A 25,546-nucleotide genomic window follows, 5' to 3' on the forward strand; every position below is an offset into this window, starting at 1 on the left:
CTCAAGGATAGAAGATTAACAAAAAAAAAATTGAGAACATGGAGCACTGAAGACAGAGGTAAGATAGGGGTGACATGAATTAAACCTTTCCCAAAGGTAGAAGAAACAGTAACATCTGCAATCCTAACTTTGTCTCGACATGAAGAGGGCTTATATGCTGAGAAAAGGTCAGAAGACCTAGACATATGATCTGAGGCACCGAAATCAATAATCTATGGCAAAGACTTATGGGAAAGAAGAGCACTAAGAGAAGAGGCTAAGTTACTAAGCGGGCAAACGACGAAGAAGATGCACTAGGAGTAGTAAAAGATTGGCAGGCCAGCAAATGACACAGAACATCCTCAAGCTCAAGAGAAGTCATGCTAGATAAAGTATCAGAAGTCGAACCAACTAAAGTGGAAGTAGAATGAAGGGTGTCAATAGCACTAGACTGATGGGCCCGTGGATTAGAGCCACGTCCTCTAGACTGGCTTGATCAACCGCCTCTAGTACCAAACCGATCTCCTCGACTCCCTGATGGAGCCCCATGAAGCTTCCAACACGTCTTACGAGTATGTTGCGACTTACGACAGTAATCACCAAACACAGTATCCTTCCCTGAAGGATGGGAAAGAGGTGGTGACAAACCAGCCATATCTCGAAAAGGAGCATAAAGTAATGCTGAACGATCTCTAGTAGTCGGTGGTGACATAGCAGAACGACAACTCTCTTCATTCTGTATATATGCAAAGGCCTCTTGAAGAGATGAAAGAACATCCATTCCAAAGAGGCGACTTCGAGCCGGATCAAACTCCACATTAAGGCCTTCCAGAAACTTGAAAACCCTCTCCCGTGCAAGAAACTTCTGGCAATTAACTAAGTCAACTGTACAGACAAGCTTGTAATCTAAGAGATGATCTAGGCGTTTCCAACCATTAGTCAGAAAGATGTAATATTGGAGAACAGTCTGCTCCCCCTGTACTGAGCGCTCAATAGACCGGTGCAGCTCAAAAAATTGAGAAAAATACCCTTTTCAAGAATATATAGCAACGATTGCTTCCCAGCTATCTTGGGCAGTATCCATAGATAAGTAGCCTTCATCAATATTAGAAACCATGGAATGAATGAGTCACCTCATGATTAAAGAGTTGGTAATCTCCTATTAGTCATAGCCAGGATCCACAATACCTTGTCCTTGAACTCTCGCAATAACATATCACATCTTCCCCCTACTCTTTAGAAAAAGTGTCAAACACTGAGACCATGAAAGGTAATTTTGACCATTAAACAAAGCGGTGGTGATTTTGAAGCTAGGGTTCAAGTTCTCAGATATAGTAGTCATAATTGGACTAAAGCTCTCCCCTTTAGATGAGTGAGAAGTAGTGGTGGATTCATTAGTTAGGTCAGCCACAAGAACTCTACAATTTCAACCAAAAAAAACCTTGCACAAATCACAAGAATGGAAAGAAGAATGGAATGGGCTGGAACAAGTAGAATCACATACAGACCACTATGGAAGCGTAACAATCGGATTAATGGGTCATCTACGGACCCAAAAAATAAATCAAATATGGGAAAACAAACCTCCAATCAAAACAAGTGCTAAACCGTATTCAAGAAAGTAGAGGGAAAGAAACTTGGGGCAACAGAAGATGGACAACCCTCAAATACTCATCCACAAGAGCCAAAATACACAAAAAAAGGTTAGGACAACCCTCACAAGGGTCAACTAGGCCAAAAAAACCTTCGGTTGAATCCGAGACAGCTCTATGGGACCTTGGCTGGTTCTGACCGAGACTCAGGGACCAACGGTGGAAGATGGGTGGTGATAGGTGATGGCTAGTTAGTGGCAGCGATTGTGTAGGTGACGATTTTTAGGGTTTTGGCTCTGATACCATGTAATTTAAGAGAATACAAAGCTTGGGTGATGATTATGATATCATCACCTTTTATATTAATCAATCAACTGTTACAAAAGGAAGCCCTAAGACACTGATTAAGGAATCACCCTTTATATTGATTGATTGATTGACTGATTAAGGAATCACAATCAATCAAGTCAATCAATCAATCACAATCTAATATAAATAAGAAAACAAGGAAATATTCTAACAGCACGAAGCTCTTATCTCTTGTTGTTTTATTTTGACAAGCCAAGGGCTATGTTTGTATGGGTTAGAAAGCCATTTGTCTGTAACTGGATTTAAGCCTTGGAACGTGTAGCCCGTAGGGGCATTATTTTGTATTTTAATGTCTGTTGAATCCTTGTTACATATTGTAAATTATTGTCTTAGACGCTTTGAAGGTATAAAGGCATGTGGAACCTTTACATCTCTAAAATAAGGATCTTGAATATGCTTATATGATTATTAAATTGTAAAGGATTTATAATTAATGAGGATTGAGGATTATTGAGGTGTTTATCAGAGTTATTAGATGTTAATAATTTGGGGGCATTACAACTTGGTATCAGAGCTACCGGGTTTGAATACTTGGGGCACGTGGTAAGTGGTTTTTACCACAATGGGTTTATTTCGCTAATTAAGGAAAGTTCCATGTTATATGTGCTATGTGATAACATGCCTATGTGACTAGATAGATATGTGATTGAAATTTTAGCATGTTATTGGTGTCTATTAAATCCCTTGAAGTTTTATTAGAATGATACCTGATCAATGTTCATTCTAATAGGAATTCTTGGAGTTTCATGGAACCAATTCTATCTTGAGAGTATAATTTGTATGTGTTTATATGACTAAGTGCTTATGTGGAGTGACTTTTTGTATTATCTATGTTGTGGAGCGAATGAGATTTAGTTTGGGGTACCATTGGATGTGTGCTAATTTGTTGTGTTTATTCTTGATTAGGATGTCTAGGCAAAGAAGTGATGATTTTCCTCCTTCTACAGGGGAAGAATTGAAAAAACAATTTGTGGAGTTGCACTAAGGTACTATACCTTTGGCATAGTTTGAGGCGTGGTTTATTAACCTGTCAAGGTTTGCTCCGAAGTTGGTTAGAACTAAGGAGCTTCGTTGCTTAGAGTTTGAGGGAAGATCATGTGATGATATCCAAGGAAGGATTGTCAGGCCTTAGCATAGAAGTTATCATGTGCTTGTTGAGGCGGTGGCTCATGTGGAGGCCGCAATCTTAGTCATGGGACAGAGTGGGGAGGAAGCCACTTTGGCGACTCCTGTAGCTCAGGGTCGTGGTAGACCTTTTAAGAATCATAGGAGGAGGGTAAGGTTGAGGGCTCAACCAATAATTGCACCACTTTGGGGTATCTGGGGGCTCACAGAGGGAGCAGTCCTTAGAACCTTTACCTACTCAGATTTCAAATCAGTCACATACTAGGGAACCGCCTACTTGCTCCAGGTGTGGTCAAACAGGCCATATTAGATGTCGTTGCCTCCAAGGTAGAACTTCCTTGGATGTGTCGAAGTCTAGTTGAACCAAACCTTATTCGTCCGGGCAGGGACAATACCCATACCTGAACCAAGCAGGCCAGATTTTGAGGGCCTCTAAAGAGTCAAAATTTCACCCATCGAGTAAGAAGCTATATGTTTGTTTTAGGTGTGGCCAGCTAGGACACATCAGTAGTTTTTTCCCTTGGCGTGTTAGCCCTGAGGGTATCTCGAGGTTCGAGAATAACCAGTCTTAACAGTCCAGTATGGGACGGTAATTGTGATATTGACTGGTGGGGTAGTTTTGTTTTGGTCATTTTGTTTTTTTTTTTTTTTTTTTTTTTTTAACCGGTGGGTTATCATTTTGTAATTGTTATGTAGTTGTTTGTCGGCCATTTAAATTCATCACTCTTGAAGTCTATCTTGAAATTGCGTCTCCATTTTCATTTATGGAGTTGAGTTTCTTATTTCGGTGGCGTAATCGAAGTCGGAGTTGGTAGCAACTTCTTGATCTTGCAAAATCTAGTGCTAGAGCAAAACCGCACATGCAGGGGCTAGAACTGCACATGCGGGAGAGTGAGCCGCACGTGCGGTGAGGGGGAGTTTTTGATGGTTGAAGACTGGAATAACCACACGTGCAAGGTTGGGTGTCGCACATGTGAAAGGGCACGCTTCGCACGTGTAGCAAAGGCGCGCAGGTGGGGAAAGGCTGAGTCCGAATTTTCTTTCTTTTTCTTCTCCTTGGGTTGAGTGTATCTCATTTCCTCTCATCCCTCTCTCTCTCTCTCTAAAAGCATATTTTCCTCTCCCCTCTCTCTACAAAAACCCATCCACCACCATAAATCCTTGATTTCTCTAAATCCTTTGAAATTTTGACCCAAGTTCCTTCATCAAAGTTGGAGAGCTCACCAAGGGCTACATTTTGTGCGGTGGAGATCAGGTTTCGACACCGTCGATTTTTTTTTTTTTTTTGGAGGGGGGGTTTCTCATTTTCCTTCTCTGCATCTTGAGGTAAGGATTTTTCTTAGAGTTATATATATATTTTTGCAAGTTTATGGTTATTTTGATGTTGTTTGGAGTGTGTTGAGTTAGGGTTTGATTTTTATGGGGTTGTGTTTTTGCGTAAAGAGGGGCTTTCTCAAATTTTTTTTTTTCAAATCTTTTAATTCATGAACTATGAGAGTGTTTTGAAAGTTCATGAGCAAAAACCTTTTTTTACAAATGAGGAAATCATAATTTTGTGAAAACCCTAGGCTAGAGGAAGTCGAGGAAAAAGTTGTATCAGTGTAAAATATGAGTTGTGTGATAGTTGGGGTTTTTAATTGCTTACAATTTTTCAAAAAGAGAAACTTTTTTTTTTTCTTTTGTGAAAACCTAGATTTTGGAAATTTGGAAAAAAAATTGAGATTTTGTGGAATTATGAATTGTCAAGATCCATTTTTTAGAAATGATGAGGAAATTGTTATATTTGTCCCTTTTGTTGAAATCCCTTGTAAGAGAGAAATTGATATTGAGAAAATAGTGAATGGTAGGTTGTTATACTTAGGGAGATTTGGTCAAAACCCTCTCATAAGAAAATTTTAATGCATTAAAGGCAAGCACAAAAAATTTTCATTGAAAAGTCCAAAACATACCACTATTAGAAACATATTAAATTTTAAAATAATATAATTTTTGATCTAGATGTCGGTTTTTAATAAAATTAGTATTTTTAGAATTCTCTCATCAAGATCTATCAAATAAGATCAATGTTGACTATGAAAAAAAAAATTTATTTCCTTCGAAATTGATGTAAATAGTAATATGTTACTTTGTCTTACAATAACATGTTACTTTGGCAATATTGTCTAAGAAAAAAATTATATTTTACTTTGTCCTTAATCAATAATGCGCTTCCTCTTAGGAGATTTATGAAGCAAAATAAATTGAGCCGTCTTTTTCACCAAAAAATGATCTAATTGAGGGGTTTTGGCTAAATTTCCCTTATGAGAGGGAAATTTGTCTAAGTCGTATTTTCCACCCCTTGTTGATATATGAAAATCATTGGATTGATTATACTATCGAATGAGCATTGTGTATGAGATTTTTTAAAAGAGAAAAACTATTTTGAGCATGACATGACATGTGCATCCATCTCATGAAACTGTATAAAATATATATATATATATTGTTAACAATTCTCTACTGTGCTTTGTGCTCACCCCTAATGGATTTGTTGCAAGAAAAGCTGTTGTGATACTGCCAAAGTAGAGGTGTGGAGAATTGTTTTGGGAGCACGAAACTCTTATCTCTTCTTGTTTTATTTTGATAAGGCAAGAGCTGTGTTTGTATGGGTTAGAAACCATTTGTCTATAACCAGGTTTAAGTCTCGAAACGTGTAGCCCATAAGAGCATTATTTTGTGTTTTAATTTCTGTTGAATCCTCGTTACGTGTTGTAAATTATGGTCTTAGAAGCTTTGAAGGTATAAAGGCATGTGGAACCTTTACATCTCTAAAATAAAGATCTTGAATATGGATATATGATTATTAAATTATAAATGATTCATAATTATAAGGATTGAGGATTACTAGGCCCCGTTTGTTTTGGGTTATAGCAAGGGGATTAGGATTACTAGTACCTTGGGATTAGTATATGGGGCGTTTGTTTTGAGAGATAGTCTAGGGACTATTAATACCTTGGGACTAACTAATACCTTGGTATTACTAATACCTTGTTTGTTTTTAGAGATAGGGACGGTACTACTAATACCTTGGTATTACTAATACCCTTGGGGAGGGGATTCATAGTGAGGAGGTAGAGATGGTATTAGAAAAATAGTGAGGGGATTAGAAATTTTTTTATTTTTTTTATTTTTTATATATTGGAAATTTTTTTAAAAATATAATTTTTAATTTTTTATATTTTTTTATTTGTTTTATTATTTTATATAAAAATAATTTAACAATTCCTCACTACTAATCCCCTCACTATCAATCCCCTCACTAACAATCCCCTCATTATTAATCCCCTCACTATCAATCCCCTTCATTCTATCTCTGAAAACAAACGACCCTCACTAACAATCCCCTCACTATTAATCCCCTCACTATCAATCCCTTCCATTTCATCTCTGGAAACAAACGGGGCCCTAAGGTGTTAATTAGAGTCATCAGATGTTAATAATTTGGATAATTTGGGGGCGTTACAAACTAGCAATCCAGAAGTCCAGTTTGCTCTTCATATATGAAATTAGAGATTGACCAAAATACATAGTCCAGTTTGTGTACACAACACATCCTGAAACTAGATGAATGTTTTCTACACATTTTTCAAATTAAGCTATCTGGTTGAAAAATTGAAGCCCCTACAATTACAAAGTAAATAAAAAAAATACAAGTGAAAGGTTTATGTCATCATTTGGTAATTAATCTCATATTGAATCTTTATATATTATTTATATTCAGTTTTGTACAAGAAGCCACTGGAAACAATCACAAAGAAGCCAATCAATTATATCCTAGTTTCAAAATGACTAAGGTTTACACTACACACAAAAGCACTCATCTTCAAGTGGTCTACAAATGATCCCATTTTATCCCAGTCATGGATTCTCATATCAATGGGTTATAATATACACTTTTACATTTTAAAGGAAAAAAAAAAAAAAAAAACAATGGTACAAATTAGAATCAAGCCAACCAACCAAGCAACCCAATTCCACAAGGGACCGACATGCACAAAAAAATATTAAACATAAAAAATAAAATTTAAATTTCAAAAAAAAAAAAAAAAACACCTTCGTTATCGTTTGAGATAAATTAAAGGTTTCTAGTTCAGTTGTGCCATATAATTCAGTATTTCATATCTTCAAGATGAAGATTGCAATGAACATTAAAAAAAAGAGAAGAAAATTAACACTAACATAACTAGCGTCATGACATGTCAATAAAGATCTACTTATTGTGATGCCAACTACGAACTGGGAATTGACAGGAAACCATATAGTTTTCTTGTTTAATGGATAAAGAGAAAAATAAAAATAAATAAACCCACAAAACACAGCAAGTGAGCAGATAATTAAGCAAGAACCTAGTAACCAACGTAAACAGCTGCATTCACTATGTAACAATCATCATTCTTATCTCCCATTTCTTCCACAAGCACACCACTTGAGCATATCAGTCCACCATCCACAACTTCAAAATTCACAATTTTCCCACTGCCATTAAGAAGAGAAAAAAACTTAGGTGCTTGCAAAGGAGAGGTTAAGAGTTTAACTCCCCGCAGAAGCTAATCTTATAACTGACAACTTAACTTTTGCCGATCGAAAAAATAAAATAAAATAAAATAATTAAGAAGAGAACAAAAATAGGACCAAAAAAAAAAAAGACACAAGCTATGCTATACAAATCCCTTTGTAAGATCATAGCTGTGAATGGCAATGTGAGCAGAATGATTTTCCAAAGTTAAATCCAAAGATTAGCCAAAAATTTCTCTAGTTTCTTACACACATCTAGCATATACATAGTACATCACTTATATAATGACGGAAAGGCTAAAGATGATGGAAAATATGATTTATATATAGCAAAAACTGAGTCTGACTTCAGATTCTTATATATAAGATTATAGAATGGTATTTTCTTGAAAAGATGTACTGGCATAAAGAAACCAAACATGATGTCTTATTTAAATTGAGGGTTAAATGCATGGACACCACTTCAACTATCACTGAAATATCACTTTACTCACCACTTTAAATTGTACATTTAGACCCATCAACTATAAGAAAAGGAACGTACAAATGCCCCTTTCTAGAAGGGTGAAAGTGATGCAATACGGTTATGAAGTTGAGGAGAGTAAGATTATATTCAGTGATAGTTGAGGGGGTATATGTGTAATTAACCCCTAAAGTAAAGCAATCAAGGAGCCCAGAATTGTAGCTGACACGTCCAAGTGTACAGATACTTACTATGGAAAGACAGACTTGACCTTGTCAACATCTAGGGATTGTTGGAGGGATCGAGGAACTCCCAGCTTAATTTGTAGTTTCATCTGCTCAAATGTAACACCAGGTATAGACCCTGCATGAATTAAACCTTATTACTTTTAATCAACACTTCAATATCAACGGCAAAAACATAACCGATAACCTTCAAAAAGATTATGCTAATACGTGCGTGTGCACTAGCTCACACAAACACAATGATAAATAAGTTCAAGATTCGACATAGATGAAAAGATTAAAAATTAGAAAGTGTCATGTGGATGCTAAACAAGATGAGAATCCATTCCACTAGGACCTCCATAGATTTTTGTTATTTACAATAATTTGTGCTGTTACACAAATGTATAAGATTATGTTGGAATTTGTAATGTTCTTATGATGACAAGGATGATAGCAGGTCCCTAGTTACTTCTGGACTACTCTCAAATATTGCCATCATTTGATTTTGGTTATGGATTCTTAAAGAAGGTTTAGAGTTAAGAACTCACCAAAAAAACATATTAAAAGAGAAGGAAGGTTTATGTATGAAAAACAAGTCTAAGGCAGGGCAAATTTTTCAAAGAAATTATTTTCAGTGGCAAGAAGCAAGTTGCATAATTAGACTAAGCCTGTCAAATTTGAATTTCAAACTCCACTTTAGGATAGGCTATATGTCCGTGGAAATAATTGGCGGATGTATAATGAAGTCCAAAACCAACTGAAGCCTCTTCTTTTATATTTGAATAAAGTATAGGTGGTTCACCAAACTTCTGAATCTTTTGACTCTTGATGAAGCCTCTTCTTTTATATTTGAATAAAGTATGGGTGGTTCAAAAAACTTCTGAATCTTTTGACTCTTGATCAAGCCTCTTCTTATTTATTTGAATAAAGTATAGGTGGTTGTGGGAGCCGAATTATATCAGATCCATGGAGACGGATAAGCGTGTCTGGTCCGAAACGTAACCTCTATTCAGCACATACCCCAATCAATCAAAGAGCCGAATAGAATAACCAATACCTCAGCCAGTAGAACAGATGCCGAGTAGAGGTACATGTAATGGAACAAGGATGGGCCCAGCCCAAAGGCCCAAAGAGAATACTATAAATACAAGATTTTCAGTCCTAGAAAGGTATGTGAGAACCAATATATTTAACTTAGAATACAAGTAATCTTGAGGGTGGAGACTGACTTGTCCGTCGGAGTGCTAATTCCGGCACCCCCAACCGAAGTGTTTATCCCTTTTCAGGTGGCTAGCAGTGGATCACGAGCGTCTCCCAGGATCTAAAGAGTATTTCCAAACCACTTCTCCATAATTGGCGCCGTCTGTGGGAATACTCAAATACATCCATGGCGGGCGTAACGGAGGACCCTCCAATAGTCACTGATGAAACCACGCAATGAGATGACCTCACTCCAACAAACATGCTTGGACCGGAGACTATCGCCGCAAGACATGCCTTGAACTTCGCCTCACCCTCGACTTCGGAGCACGAGACAATGCAGGCGATCATGGAACAAGCAAAGCAAAATGAACAGAGGTTGGAGAACATGATCGCTGAGAACGAACGACTTCGTGAAGATCTGGCCTTGGAAATGGCGAAGTCCAAACAGGTTGTACGCCTAAATTCGGAACGATCTCCGAAGGCAGGTGGTCAACGACCTCGAGCTCGACAAGACGACACTAATAGCGACTCCGATTCGTTATCCCCGGAGCCCAGGAAGAAGGGGCGACCTGAGCCCACCAGTTCTTCTGAAGAAAGTCCCCATATAAGGCACAAGCGAAGAAGGAACAACTCGGACGAAGATCAACACGATCGCTTCATACGACGGATTGCAAAGGCAGTGCTACCCAAGAAATTTAAAGCACCGTCATTCACCTTGTACGACGGCAAATCAAACCCCACCAACCACATCCGCCACTACAAGCAAGCCATGACATTGCATGCAGACGACGAGGCCCTCATGTGCCGAATATTTTCCAGCAATTTGGGACCATTGGCTGTCAAGTGGTATTATAAACTGGAGTCGGCTTCGATCAAAACCTTCCACCAACTACAGAAATCCTTCAGGGCCAGATTCATCACCAACGAGGTCTAGCCGAAACAAGCAGACTCTCTCTGGGCAATGCAAATCCTGCCAGGAGAAACACTAAGAGCATATTCGACGCGATATTGGGAATGCTTTAATCTTGTTGACGACGCTTGCAACGACTCCATGGCCATCACTGCCTTCAAAATAGGATTACATCCAAATAGTGCCCTCCGCAGTTCCTTGACTAGAAGACCCCCCAAAACGGTCTGGGGGTTGATGAAGAAAGTAGAGGAATACTGCAAAGTGGAAGATGACACCTTGCGGGTTAAAGCCAGACACATGGCCAACAAAACGGCCCCTCCTGAAATTGCTCAGCCAATAAGTTTCATACCACCTCAGAGCCCTGAACCACGACAGCGGGCTAAACGAGACAAGAGACGGGATTCTCGCCGATCAAGCGATCAATGCTCACACCAGGCAAATGGACAACTGCAAGTTGATAGTAGGTGCACAAAGCGCGCCAACAAGAAATATACGGAGCTGTTAGAGCCAATCAGCTCGGTTATGTCCAAAATCCAACATCTTTCGTTCTTCAAATGGTCATCCAAAATGGTGGGACCTCCTGACACGAGAAGGTGGGACAGGCGATGTGAATATCACAAAGATCACGGTCATGATGCGGACAGTTGCTATGCTTTGAAAGACCACCTTGAGGAATTGGTGCAAGATGGTCGGCTCCAACAACATGTCCGAAAGAGTGCAATCAAAACAGTCGCCCTTCGGCAGGATTCACCTTCGCTCGGCGTCATTCATATGATATACAGCCTTCCAGCGCCTCTTACCGTACACGCCATTCAGTCAGCCCCCCGGAAGCAACGCACACCAACGAACCGGCCCCACGAAGCTCCAAGTATTATCTTCGACGATTCTGATCTTATCGGCATAACGCTCCCCCACATTGATCCATTAGTTATTGAACTACACGTAAACCGATTTACCGTTGAACGCATCCTCATAGACCAGGGGAGCACTTTGGAGGTCATGTATTACGACACCTTCATCAAACTCGGCTTCAACGAATCAGACCTGTCTCCGGCTCCTTGTCCATTATTCGACTTCACTGCAAATCCAGAGTACCCGTTGGGAAAAATCACACTACCCGTTCGAGCGGGCTCCCAAATCGTGGATGTGGAATTCTTGGTCGTCAAGCTCCCTTCACCGTACAATCTCATCATGGGGCGAATTTGGTTGCACACCATTCAGGCCGTGCCAAGCACTTATCATCAGCTGCTACGCTTCCCAACCGAACACGGCATTGAGCAAATCCGTGGTTCCGAGCAATCCGCACAAGCATGTTATCTCATTTCTGGAAAGACACCAACGGAGTCGCAGGTCAACTCCACTGAAGCACCAAATCGAAACAGCCCCGACGATGTCAGACGGCTCCCTAGCGAAAAGCCACGGAAGCCCTAGGCGATACCAGCAAAAGCTTGCCAAGTCGTATAATCAGCGCGTTCAGTTGCGCCGCTACACACCGGGAGAGTTGATCCTGAAGGTACTTTCGGATGACAAGAAACCTGTTGATGAAAAATTGGGTCCTAACTGAGACAGCCATTATCGGATAGATCCCAGTTCTAAATGATTTGCCATGTACACGTTCCACTTTTGTAATGCAAGGATCCTTGTTGAAAAAGTTGTAATCTCATCCACTGCGAAATCTAGTTAAAAAGTGCTCCGATGAAAAAGCCTTCGGATTCGGAGCCTCCTCGGCGCATGACGCCTTTGGGCCAAAAAAGCTTCCAGATTCGGAGCGCCCTTCGTAGATATCACAATTGGCCAAAAAGCCTCCGGATTCGAAGCGCCCTTCGTGGATATCACAATCAGCCAAAAAGCCTCCGGATTCGGAGCGCCCTTCGTGGATATCACGATTGGCCAAAAAGCCTAAGGATTCGGAGCCCCCTCGGCGCATGACGCCTTTGGGCCGAAAAAGCCTCCGGATTCGGAGTGCCCCTCGTGGATATCACGATTGGCCAAAAAGCCTTCGAATTCGGAGCCCCCTCGGCGCATGACGCCTTTGGGCCGAAAAAGCCTCCGGATTCACAGCGCCCTTCGTGGATATCACGATGGGACAAAAAGCCTCCGGATTCGGAGCACCATCGGCACATGACAAAAAGCCTCCCAATTAAGCCTCCGAATTCAGCAGACCAAATGGTGTCCCATCGGGCGACACTCAAGGGCCGAGTAATATCCCAAATTCGAAGCGCGTACCAGAATGAAAAAACATTTACACATCAAAGCAGGGATACGTAAGTTGAGCCGGCACAACCGCATGAACAAAACAAAACGTGCCAACATTCGAAATAAGATGCTTAATTAAGCACATAAAAATTTAGAATGAGATGTAAACTTTTAAAATCAAACATTTTATTCAATTAAACAGTAATTACAAAAACGTAATCCGCGTTCGAGCATTACAGTATCTATTTTCGTACGGCGTCGCCTTCGTCCTCCCCTTTCTCTTCGAAGGCGAAAAAGAGAAAATGGTCGCGTTGGTACAGCGGCGGCGCCGAATCAATGCCCGCTGCTCAGAGAACATCCGCAGCTTGAAATGCTTTGATCTGACCGCGCTTGAATCCATGATGTTCACACCGGCGAAACAATCGCTTTGACACCATAGACAACGTCAAAGCCAAGATCCAGGACAAGAAAGAAATTCCCCACGAAAACAGTAAAACTCAATGGTCGCGGCGCTACGTCGGCCTCGGTTTTGGGTCGCGGGTGTGGAGAGCTTCCCCGAAACTGTTTCTCCCTTCGGAGTGATCTGCTTCGATGACTTGCAGGCTGGCGTTTTTTCCGTTGTTTGAACGCTCTACCTCTTGCATGGGTGGGTTCTCCGCTGCGATTCATTGCAGTATCGAGCTCAGCTAAAGTTCGAGCTTCTCCTCTGCTGTTGAAGAAAACTCCATTTGACATTCACACTTATCTAACCCCACGCAACAAAATTGTTTAAATCAAGTCTGAACACAGTAAGCGAAGTTACTGGTGCGCAGAGTCCGAGGCGATTTATTTCTAATCCTTGCAGTGACCCCGAAGCGATTTCATTAACACTGATCTCCAAAAGATGGACGCCGATCGATATTGGCCACAGCCACCCCATGTAAATTTTTGGCTTTTTGGAGTTAAATGGCCTAATTATCTAAACGACAATTATAGATGGGCTGACAGTCTCCGGATTCGGAGCCCCTGGTGCATGACACCTTTGGGCCGATTAAGCCTCCGAATTCGGAGCCTCATCGGCGCATTGACCGTGCCTGACGTATAGCAAGTATATAACCGTTCGAAATTAAATGCCCAGTTGACTCGGGCCGGTCAATGTTTATACAATAAAACACATGCAAACACGTGTGTGCCGAATGCAAATTACAATGAAACATTCAAAATAAGACGTTTTATTCAATCAGGCAATAATTACATAATTACATAGTATTTTTATACGGTGTCGCCCTCATCCTCACTCTTCTCGACTTCAAAAGTGGAAAACGGAAAATGATTACGTCGGTAGAGTGGCAATGCCGAATCAATGCCCGATGCCCGGAGAGCTTCCGCGGCTTGAGATGCCTTGATCCAACCGTACTTAATGCCACGATTTTCACATCGGCAAACTTCTTCGGCGAGTTTCTCTTTAGTCTTCTGAATTCCGATCAGTCGGCCGTCATGAAAGCCTTTTTCATAGGCTGCGACTCTCGCAGTCCCAATCGCAAACATGCTAACCGTATTACGGTCGGCGATCGCATCACCAATCAGCCTTTGAGTAACCCTCTCTTCCATAACCAAGTTGGGGTCGCTGGTTGATTGGGGCCCGGAAGACTTGATTTTGCTTAGCTCACGCTCGGCATTCTCGACGCGAGCTTCTAACTTCCGTATGCGTTCATTTCTCTGTTCTATGTCGCGACGCGGAGACGCATGCCGATCTCATAAGCCGTGTACAGTCCCCTCACCGCCACGTGAACGCCTTCACGAAACACTTCGAAGTCCGGCCGACCTACCATCGACCGCTGGACTTCAAGTGGAAAAATCTGTCGAGCGAACTCGACTGCCACATTTGGGTCTCGAATGATCGAATCCGCCTCTGTCATTGGTCTGTTACCTACGAAGACCGCGAAACTCAATGGGCGAGGGGTCGCGTTGGATTCCCTTCCAGGACGGGGTTCAGGAGACTTATGTTGTGGCTGTTTGTCCCTCCTGGGCGACCTGTTTCGACGACGAGGAGATTGGTGTCTCTCCCGATCCCTCGAAGTCCTACTGCCCGTGCGTGAAGGTTCACCGCTTCGACTCATGGCTCCCCCTAGCTCAACGAGCGTCTTCGCTTCACCTTTGCTATTGAAGAAAAGTCTATTTGACATTTGTACTTGTTTAATCTTCCTTAAAGAACTGGACTGAGTTGCTGACTGAGCACATAAATAGGACCCACATAAATAGGACCCTCATTCACGAAGTACACGCCCATTTATTCCCTGAGGGCAGCACCTCCGAGGCAATCTCATTAACATTGAAGCGTCAACAGCCCGGCGCCGACTGAGTCATCTGCCCCAATCGCCCCATCAACCACTGTTATTCGGCGTTCTACGATCATGAAGCAGCTGGGGCAAGGGTAGATTCATCAATCTAGTCAGCTTGAGTGCCCCAGCCGTTCCACAAATCGATTCATCAGTACGAGGCTCATAACATGTTATTCGGCGTTCCACGATCATGAACCAGCTGGGGCAAGGGCAGATTCATCAATCTAATCGGCTTGAGTGCCCCAGCCGTTCCACGAATCGATTCATCAGTACAAGGCTCATAAGTAACATGTTATTCGGCATTCCACGATCATGAACCAATTGGGGCAAGGGCGGATTCATCAATCTAGTCGGCTTGAGTGCCCCAGCCGTTCCACGAATCGATTCATTAGTACAATATTCATGAATTCATTTTCTTTATGATTAGATCAGATTAAATCAGATCCCTAAATTTAATTGGCTTTTAAGTTTGCCGTCTCACGTAATCTTAACATTTTGTTCTAACTGCTGATTCTCCTAATTATGTGGTCATACAGCAAACAATACGAGAAATAACTTGAGACCATATAAAATTTTCATTCATAAATTGGGCGCTAGTAGCGGACACTTAACATATGAAAATCCAAAAAAGATGAAGGTCAACTAACAAAAAACACACATTGAAATTGAGATTGAGAGAAGCCTAACAAAACTGGAATGTCACCCAAATCAAGTCTCAAGATCAGACTCAAGCGGCTGAACATCCACTTGCTCGTATGGAATTAGCATGGCCAATGTAACCCCAGCGACAGCAAGGGCTTTGAGCCAGCCGTGTCTGAATCCCCGATTCTCAAATTTGGGGACTTCTTCTACGTAGTCATTAAAGGCGGTGCTCTTCCCAGCCTCGAACGCCGCAGAAGCCTCAGAGTCGGCTTTTTCCTTGGCCTGCTTCAACTCTTCAAACTCGGTCTCCAGTTTCCCAAGCGCCTCCTTGGCAAACTTGAGCGATTCCTCGCTCGCGTTTGCCCTCTCCTCGACGTCAGATCTGAGTTGATCAGCAGTCCTGGCCCTTTCCTTTCGGCCTCGGCCCGCGCACTTTCCATTGCGGCTCTCATTGCCTCAAACTCCACCCTGCTCCTCTGACGATCCACTTCCGATTGCAAGCGGCCAATCCTTTCAACGGCTTCATGCTGGCGACGCCCTAATTCGGCGATCCTTCCAACCGTCTGCAAAAGAAAGAGGCGTCACATTCCAAAAAAATCGAATACAAACCAAACCAACAAAGGAGTTAGTCACATACCAGAAGGGCTGACTGAGCAGCTAATGCTACCGTTACCAAATCCGGCTCGGCACGAAAGGTCGCCTTGTCAGCCGGCAGGGAGGCCGAGGCAGCTAAACTCAGTGCCACAGCTGGATCTTGCAAAGCCGACGCTTCAGAAGAGATCGGCATGTTTTTTATCTTTGGCTCAAAAACAAAAGGAGCAACCATAGCCAACTCCTCTAAGCGTGGCCGTTTATCAATAGGTTCCTCTTCAAAGCCGTTCTTGTCCTCAGCGCTTCGCTTTTCGCCCCGATCCTCTGAAATCGGCCGCTCTTCTGTAATTAGAAGCTCATCTTTTTCCGTCTCGGCCACGACAACGTGAGTCGTTTCTTCTACGACAGTAGGTTGAACAGGGTCAGTCGGAACAAGTCCGGAACGAATGGCCTCGGCCTTTTGTCGGGCAGCCATGCGTTCGGCGTTTCTCTTCCGCACCATTTGCGTCAGATTTTCCGCAGCCATATCCTCAGGGTAATCGCCGGGAAGGTCTCCCAAGTTTGTAAAAATATCTTCAAAGGCATCCCCTCAGCCTGACGTAGACGGAGGGTCAGAAGAGTTCAATTCGGCTTCCTCGAAGGCCGAATTAATAGCTTCGTGAACTTCCGCGACTAATCGGTCTAGGTGCTCGGCGATTGGTTCAGCCACTTGTTCTTCCACGCGTTCAGAATCAGATGATTCTAAGCCGATCTGCCTCAAGTTTTTGAAGCTAGGAAAGGTGAGGGCCGTAAGGTGGTTGTCGCCTCGCGGGATCAGAATATTGTCTGTTGCCGAGAACGTCGTGTAAGTTGGCTCGTAACGCAAGAGAATGTGAGCTGCCCTTGTTTTTGAAGATCTGGACGGCCGACGAATTGTAGCGCGATATTAATTTCTGTGAGCACAGCGTCATCGTTTGAAACAAACACTCTTCAAATCACTGCCTGCATAAACAAAACGATTAGATGAATACAGTGCCGAATAAATATATATGGAAATAACGGAAACAAGTAATCCAATCGGCCACCTGATTCTCCCTTTTTCCTTGGCACCGGGTCGAGGCGATCTTCGCCTTCGCCTTCGCCGAACTCCCAATTGCCGCAGACAACGACTATTACGTCGTCGACACGCTTGCCAGAGCTGGCAAGCATAGTCACCAAGTGATGATCAGTATCCTTGGCTCTAAGAAAGTAGCGCCCTAGCCGGCCAGTAGATTTGGCTAGGACGTAACAGTGCCGAATAGCGGGAATACCTAAATTGATCTTAAGACGGCAGTTTAGTTCTACGATCCCCATTATGATGCGAAAGAAATTCACATTGGGCTGGGAAGGAATTAGACCCCAGTATCTAAGAACGGCCCTCAAAAGTGAGTGAAGAGGAAAGCGGACTCCACCCTCAGCAATTGATAGGAGAGGAAAGACGATTGTGCTCTCATCTTCCCTCTGCATATCAGTGGTGCTGTCTGCCGAAAGTGACAGATGAACGTCATCAGGGATGGAGAAATGGCGTCGAAAGTCGGAGATTCGATCCGCCGAAAGGAGTTCTTTCAGATGTTTTGCCATTTTTTGGCCAAACCCAAGGATTACGGAAAGTTAAAAACAAGTAAGGAAGCGGGATCAAAAATGAAGGAGGAGAAGACTTACAAAAGACGAAGGGAGAAGCGAGAAACAGGGAGTTGTAGAAGCCGCGAAGAGAAGAGAGTTGCACTAGAGGGCGAGCAAGCTATCTTTTGAATATTCAGGACATACACTCGAAGAAACAATTTCAAATCATATTAAATGGAAGCAGTGTACGAAGGGGCGTGAAGGCGTTACAATGACTAAGAAGCGTGTGCGCGTTCTGACACGCATTGGGAAGAGGTTTAACCGTCGAATTTTTGACTTCCTAGGCTAAAAGCCAAACACGCCAACTAACTGATGCTAGTAGGGTGTTTGGGGGGCAATTGTGGGAGCCGAATTATATCAGATCCATGGAGACGGATAAGCGTGTCCAGTCCGAAACGTAACCTCTATTCGGCACATACCCCAATCAATCAAAGAGCCGAATAGAATAACCAATACCTCAGCCAGTAGAACAGATGCCGAGTAGAGGTACATGTAATGGAACAAGGATGGGACCAGCCCAAAGGCCCAAACAGAATACTATAAATACAAGATTTTCAGTTCTAGAAAGGTATGTGAGAACCAATATATTTAACTTAGAATACAAGTAATCTTGAGGGTGGAGACTGACTTGTCCGTCGGAGTGCTAATTCCGGCACCCCCGACCGAAGTGTTTATCCCTTTTCAGGTAGCTAGCAGTGGATCACGAGCGTCCCCCAGGATCGGAAGAGTATTTCCAAACCAGTTCTCCACAGTGGTTTAAAAAACTTTCAACCCATAATCATATCAAAGCATCAATCAAAACAGTGATCAAGACCTAATGGGTGATAGTCAACTTACAGAACTTTGGACTCAATTTAGAGTAAGGCAACACCAGACCATGAGATGTAAAGTGATGTTTTCAGCAGAAAGAGTAAAAATAAGTGTGACCTGTGTCACCCAAATTGGAAACTTTGTTGCCCTAGAGCCCAAAAGAATGTTGGTTGAGGTTAATAATTGACACTAGAGACACTCTTTAAACCTATTCTGTCTTTAAGGTTCACTAACACACCCCAAACATAAACTTTGGAAGATTTATCCTTCTCTTGGCTTCTAATAGAACCCTAGCCGTGTTATTGCTTCAGAACTGAGGTAGTACTTGGCATTCCAGCCTCACATAATTCCTTAAAGCACTTAACCAGCCAATGGTCTAGGTCCTTTCTTATGTGGACCCTGATCTACTCAGCTAAATGGTAATCATGCCTCACATATCTTGAACCACATCAAAACAGTAGCCCAGGTCCTTTCTGCTGTGGCAACGCTGCTAAATGATTGGCAAACTCAGTAGTCATGCCTTACATAACTACCTGAAGCTCATCAAAGCAATGGTCTAGGTCCTTTCTTTTGTTCACCCTAATCTATTTTGCTAAATGCTTGTCAAGGCCACTTGGCAGAGGCATGTTCTTAAGGTTATCTTTTAAACTGTGCTGTCCTGTTGCTAATTTGATTTGGTTGTTTCCTATATGAAGGTTTACTGACTCAAAATTTTCAAATCTCCATCAGCAATTATGCTTTAGTTTTTTCTCAAAATTTACCCTTGTGCCTTGGCTGATGTTACATGGACTCTGGTGTGGTTGTGTGTCTCCATATCAGATTCATCTACTTCTCATGTCAAGGACACCTGGACACAGCTATATTTTACATTTCTTAACTACTTTTAAAATAATTTATATTTCGTCTAGTTTAAGGAGGTGAGGATAACTAGGCTACACAACATTGCCATAATGTGGGCTAGTCTAAGGAAGTACCAGCTGCGAGAAAATACAAGATGCACGCTGAGGATGACTAAAGTCCAACAACAGCATCACATTTCCTTCCATCTCAAATAAGCTTTGGGGCCTAAGCCACAAGATGCCATGCCACCTTGTACAAGTTTGAAGGTAGAATTGGCATTAGAGGCTCCTGATTCTAGCTCACAGCTGAAAACACCAAATCATCACATGGGATGCAGCTTGATACATTGGTAACACCACCAATGCACACTACACCAAAGAACTCTCCTAGGCCTACTTGCTATCGGAGCCGAGTAAAGGATAAAGCCACAATGCTGTAGACATTATAACGCGTTTGGCGATCATATCGAAACATAGACATGCATTTTAACAACCTCATCAGGTGAAGCCACCATGCTACTTGTTCGTCTACAACTAGAGCAGGCACCCATTGGATTGCCAAAAGTCATCATTTGGGCCTCGGCTTCTAGGCCAAGTGAAGGTGTCACTGTTGGAATGGCCAAGCCCAAAATGCAGGCTATTCCGCTCATAATGATCACCAATGCTATAACTTCTTCTTGGCCTCACCTTTTGTAAATCCAATACACATTAAAATAAAAAGGCATCCATTTGCACTTGGTGTAGGTTTTTTTTTATTATTACACACTATCATAACTTAGTGTATGTCTCACCTTTCGGAAATCCCACTTTTGGATTGTATGCCCCTGTTGTGACTTTCATGCTTACCAAATTTCAGGATAATCAGAGATCAAGATCAATCCAATCTATATGGCTCTCAAAATTTTACTTTATCAATATATAAAAATAGTGCATGGATGAGCTAGCTCACGGTCTCCAATTAACCTAAAATTCGGCAAGCTTGAAGGCATAAGAGGAGCATATAATCCAATTCTAGCTTTGGCAAAGAGTGAGGCCATCTAAAATTTCTCACTAACACTCTATTTGTTTGGGCAGAAAACATTTTCTAATAGAAAATATGTTTCTATGTTTGGGGGTGGCAGTGGTGGTGGAATGAAGGTGGACGTGGAGGTGATGGCATGGTGGTGGGGCCGGCGGTAGTGATGGTGGCGGTGGCCGTGGTGATGGTGTTGGTGGTGTGATGACATTGGTAAGATTTTAGTCTAGAAAACCTTTTCCGTCTTTTAAAAGTGAAAAATATTTTCGGTAGAAATAGGCTTGTTTTCCATTGACTATAGAAAATTTCTATTGCCTTTCATTTTCCATCGTACCAAACACCAGGAAATAGGGAAAACACTCAAACAAACTGAGCCTGCGCGTAAAAAATCTCTTGCCCACTAAAATAAAAAAATAAAATAAAATAAAGGCAACATAAACCGTCTAATGAATCTCAAACACAAATCCCTATTAGCCATTTCAGTTGATACAAATTGCAATTTCAACAACACAGACACATACATACATATCCATGTGTGTGTATATATATAAACTTGCATAGCGCGCGCGCACACACACACACAGAGAGAAAGAGAGACAGAGCCAAGAAATCAAGAAAGAATAAAGAATAATACCTCTTCGGAAAGCAGGGATTGAATTGGAAGAGATTGCATCCCTACAAGCCCTCATTGCCGCTGCTGTAACATCTTGCCTGTTTGTGCATTTCAACAAATTACCATAAACACTTCCATTTTTCAATCTGCATATATATATACATACATACATACATACCCGTGTTGATCGTAACCGACACCCATCTCTACGAACAAGAGAGTGATGGAAGAGTTGGGTACGGAGTCCAAAGTGGTCCGAGTCTGCTCAGAAGCCATGGATCTTCTTGTTGATTGTGTTGTTGCAGTGATTATTGTTGGGCGAGAAAACCAAGGTGCGTGAGAATTGATAGACGACCGATTGGGGAGGCGAAGAAGTGGGTTTGAGAAGGGACCAGTGTGAGTTCTACTGAGAGTGAAAGACCAGAGGTCTGTTGTAGAAGAAGGAAAAACAAGAAGAAACGAAGAATTGGATACAGAGCAAGCCCTCATAGTCCTCTTGCTCTGCTTTCTTTGATTTTTGTCTCAAAATTTTTCAATTTTAATTAAACTGGGGCGCAAATTAGACCATCTCGAACGGTGAGTCAAAGTTGGTATCAGATTCAAATTTTGATGAAAAAGACACTTTTTTATGCTCCAACCGTTGCACTAGATTGATATCAAAATGAGATTTCAGCAAAAAAAACATCAAACTGAGAACGAGACACAGATTTTACCAAATCACTGTTACTGACCGTTGATAGAGGTACACCGGTCAACCAGCCGGTTGCCCGGCCGGTCAACCAGTAAAAGATTCAAACAGTTCAGGAAAAAAAGTTCAAACCGTTAAAAAAAAAAAAAAAAAAAAATTTGCCTAACCGGTCAACCGGCCGGTCGACCACCCGGTCGTCCTGGAAAAAGTTCAGAAAGTTCAAAAAAAAGTTCAGACAATTCACGAAAAAAAAAAAAAAAATTTTTTGCCTAACCGGTCGACCACCCGATTGTCCCGGAATAGATTTGGTGAAAGGTGAACCGTTGGAGTGAGTGGTATCAAATTGGTGAAATGGGTCATTTTTTACTCAGATTTGGTGAAAAATTTGAGTCACCGTTGGAGATGCTCTTACAAATGTACTGTAGACACCCCATTTTTGACCGACCTTAAGACTTAGGCGTCACCGATTGAGCGCTTGGTGATGTTGCATAATGTGCTTGTTCAGAAGTTTCGGAGTTGCGGCCGTGAGCCCTGCCTCCGGACTTCCGAACCCTTTTCTGTGCCTTGTCTCGGTTTGCGAACCAGACTCGGTTTTCTCTGTTTCTTTTCCTGAAGGGAGGGAGAGGTCCCGTAGACCATCTCTCAATGTCCGTAGGCTACATTTGGTGGCCGTAGGCCATTTTGCCCATTTCGGAGTCCGGTTCCCGGTTTTCGGAGCCGTCAGGACGTGTGCCTCGGTTCGGGACCGCTTAACCATCTCCTATTGCTCTGATTTTTGGCATATATCTTATTTTCTCCCTTTTGAGGGACACTGGGGGCTGAGAAACCCACTTCGAGGTCGAATACAATTTTTGGTGCTTAACAGTCCATTTCCGGGACACCGAACTGCGTGTTTTGGCTCCGGAACATTCGTTTTGCAACGGTTTTCGCTCATTTTTGGCAGGTACCTCTGTTTTATCCCGAGGAAGGTCACTGAAGGGTGGGAGGCCAGCAATTGTTGCAGCAACCAGTTATCTCTCCTCCCGAGCCTCCCGGCGCCCGTTTTTCGCACTTCCGGGCTAATGTTGAATACCTTAGAGCTAGCGTTGCCAACTTTCAACCACGTATCTGTGATCTACACACTTGAGAGGCCCCTAAAAGTTCATGGCCGGCCATTAAGGTCATCTGACCCTTTTGACCCCTTTCTTCCGGGCTAATGTTGAACCTCTTGGACTTTTTTTCTTGAACTTTGAACCACATATCTGTGATGTACACACCTGAGAGGCCCCTAAAAGTTCATGGCCGGCCAGTAAGTCAACTTGACCCTTTTGACCCCCTCTTTCCGAGCCATTGTTGAACCCCTTGGGCCCACTTTCTTGGAATTTCAATTACATGGTTGTGTTGTACACACATAGGGCTACCTCCCCAATACCTGGCCGGCCAGAAAAGCTGGTTGACCCTTTTGACCCCTAGCCGGCCGGCTAGGGGGTGTGGCCGGCCGGCCACCTCCAGCAAAAGTGAGCGGCCGGCCGTGCTCTCCTCACTGTACCCTTTCCAGCTGTGGGGCAATATCCCCCAGATATTTTCTGTATCCGGGGATATTTTGGGAGAGAGGATTCCTCTCCATTTCACCCCCTTTTACACCCCCTTTCTTGACCATATAACCAGCTGAGGGTCTTCTTCATGAGGGTTAGAAAAATTCTTCTCCAAGCATAAACCCTAAACTCCATTGTCTTCTTCTTCAATTCTTCAAAAAACCCTAACTTCTTAACCTTCATTCCTTCTACACCACCAAGCTCTACCACCACCATCTCATTTCCAGCAGCTAGGAGGGATTCTTGAAGGCTAAAGAAGCTGCAAATCAACCCAAGAAGCAACAAAAGTTTGGATCTTCAAGGGTAAGTTACACTTTGATCCTTTTGACCCTTTCCTTTGATCTATTTCTAAGCCTCATCTCTTTTTGGTTTCAAGCTTCGGCCCTAACTGAAAAGGGCCATATTTTGAACTCATCTTCACTTCTCATTAAGGGCTCAACCCTGTTTGAGCCCTCCATAATACACTTGCTTCATTGACCATCTTGTATGTCATAGTTTTGCATGCTATTTTTGACCCATGGGCAATTCATTTTCGAGCATGTGGTAAACTGATTTAGGGCTTATTTTGAGCCCCTCTTCAACATTGGAGAAGGGCTCAACAATGTTTGGTGTTTCCATATGTCACTTGTAGTTATATCCCCTATTTGGCCCCATTTTTGCATAAATTAGTAGCCCTCTTTGTTTCTGTTTTTGGACCTTGGTCCGAACTGAAAGTGGTCTTATTTTGGCCTATACTTCATGTTTCATTCACATTTTTTTTCTGTTTGGTGATTATTTTATACACTTCATGTTTTAGCACCTTTTGAGCCTTATTTTGCATCATATTTTTAGCATGTTTGTATACTGATTTTGAGGCTGCCATATACTGTAAATGTTCATATTTTTGGTCCATCTTCAGTGTTGTAGAAGGAAATTTTTCAGTTTGAGCTTTGCTTATACCACTTGCTTCATTACCCCTCTTTTGGCCCCTATTCTTGCATGCTATTTTCGCCATACCTATACTTGCTGTTTGGCCTTGTTTATAACTGGAAAAGTGCTTATTTTGGGACTGTCTAGCTTCTGTCTTTGCATTGCATGTCCATGTTGTGCATGTTTAGTATGGCTATAGGCCATTTCGGACGCCTAATGTTGCATTTCGGGTCATTTCCTTGCATTTCATGTCATTTCGCTTCATTTCGGGACTGTTTTCCCCCATATTTTGTTGCTGAAATTCCATTAGTATGCTTGCATATCATTTTTGCCATGTTTCATTGCATTTTATCATTGCCTCGGTTTGCGTGCCCGTGTGCACGCATTTCGAGGCACCTCACTTTCTGCCATCGGCATCTTATGTGAGTGTGGCTGAGGCTCTCTCATGTTAGTATAAGTCCATTTGTCATTTTCCATGTCATTTGCATTGCGTATGCATTGCCTCGGTTTGCGTGCCCGTGTGCACGCATTTCGAGGCACCTCACTTTCTGCCATCGGCATCTTATGTGAGTGTGGCTGAGGCTCTCTCATGTTAGTATAAGTCCATTTGTCATTTTCCATGTCATTTGCATTGCGTATGCATTGCCTCGGTTTGCGTGCCCGTGTGCACGCATTTCGAGGCACTTCGTTTTCTGCCATCGGCATCCGATGTGAGTGTGGCTGAGGCTCACTCATGTTGGTATAAGCCCATTTGTCATTTCCATGTCACTTTAGCACCGCCTCGGTTTGCTTGTCCGTGTGCACGTACTTCGAGGCATCTCATTTTCATTGCATCTGTCATCGCCTCGGTTTGCGTGCCCGTGTGCACGTACTTCGAGGCATCTCATTTCCTTGTCACTTTAGCACCGCCTCGGTTTGCGTGCCCGTGTGCACGTACTTCGAGGCACCTCATTTGCATTGCATCTGTTATTGCCTCGGTTTGCGTGCCCGTGTGCACGCATTTCGAGACATCTCATTTTCACTGCATTTACCATTACCTCGGTTTGCGTGCCCGTGTGCACGCATTTCGAGGCATCTCATTTTTAACATCCCGTCATTACCTCGGTTTGCGTGCCCGTGTGCACGCATTTCGAGGCATCTCATTTTCATAGCTTTGAGTATGTTAGGATTGTATCCTAGTTGCATTTCATGCATATCATGCACATTGCACCATGTCCGGAATAGGAGTTAGTCCGGGCACGAGAAACGAGGTACATTTCGTACTCTGAGTGACGGAATGTGTCTC

General features: G+C 42.6%; 1 protein-coding gene across 1 annotated transcript; it reads right to left on the reverse strand.

Moving 5' to 3' along the window:
* Positions 1–7,108: 7,108 nt before the first annotated feature.
* LOC114315926 (50S ribosomal protein L34) lies at positions 7,109–21,647 on the reverse strand. Its single transcript, XM_028262567.2, has 4 exons — positions 21,269–21,647; positions 21,112–21,188; positions 8,334–8,445; positions 7,109–7,580 (listed from the first exon to the last, which is right to left on the reverse strand). The coding sequence occupies exons 1-4, from the start codon at positions 21,577–21,579 to the stop codon at positions 7,451–7,453; spliced, it is 630 nt and encodes a 209-aa protein (XP_028118368.1). The 5' UTR covers positions 21,580–21,647; the 3' UTR covers positions 7,109–7,450.
* Positions 21,648–25,546: the final 3,899 nt, after the last annotated feature.

This window comes from Camellia sinensis, chromosome 9, assembly GCF_055761805.1.
Source record: "Camellia sinensis isolate YWXY chromosome 9, ASM5576180v1, whole genome shotgun sequence".
Classification (NCBI taxonomy): domain Eukaryota; kingdom Viridiplantae; phylum Streptophyta; class Magnoliopsida; order Ericales; family Theaceae; genus Camellia; species Camellia sinensis.

Bases quoted from the DNA above. Each gene is read 5' to 3' on its own strand.
- LOC114315926 (XM_028262567.2), bottom strand. From the start codon at position 21,579: ATGAGGGCTTGCTCTGTATCCAATTCTTCGTTTCTTCTTGTTTTTCCT. The intron at 21,189-21,268 runs GTATGTATGTAT...ATGCACAAACAG, and splicing joins GTCGGTTACGATCAACACGG to GCAAGATGTTACAGCAGCGG. The intron at 8,446-21,111 runs GTATTATTCTTT...TAATTCATGCAG, and splicing joins AATCCCTGCTTTCCGAAGAG to GGTCTATACCTGGTGTTACA.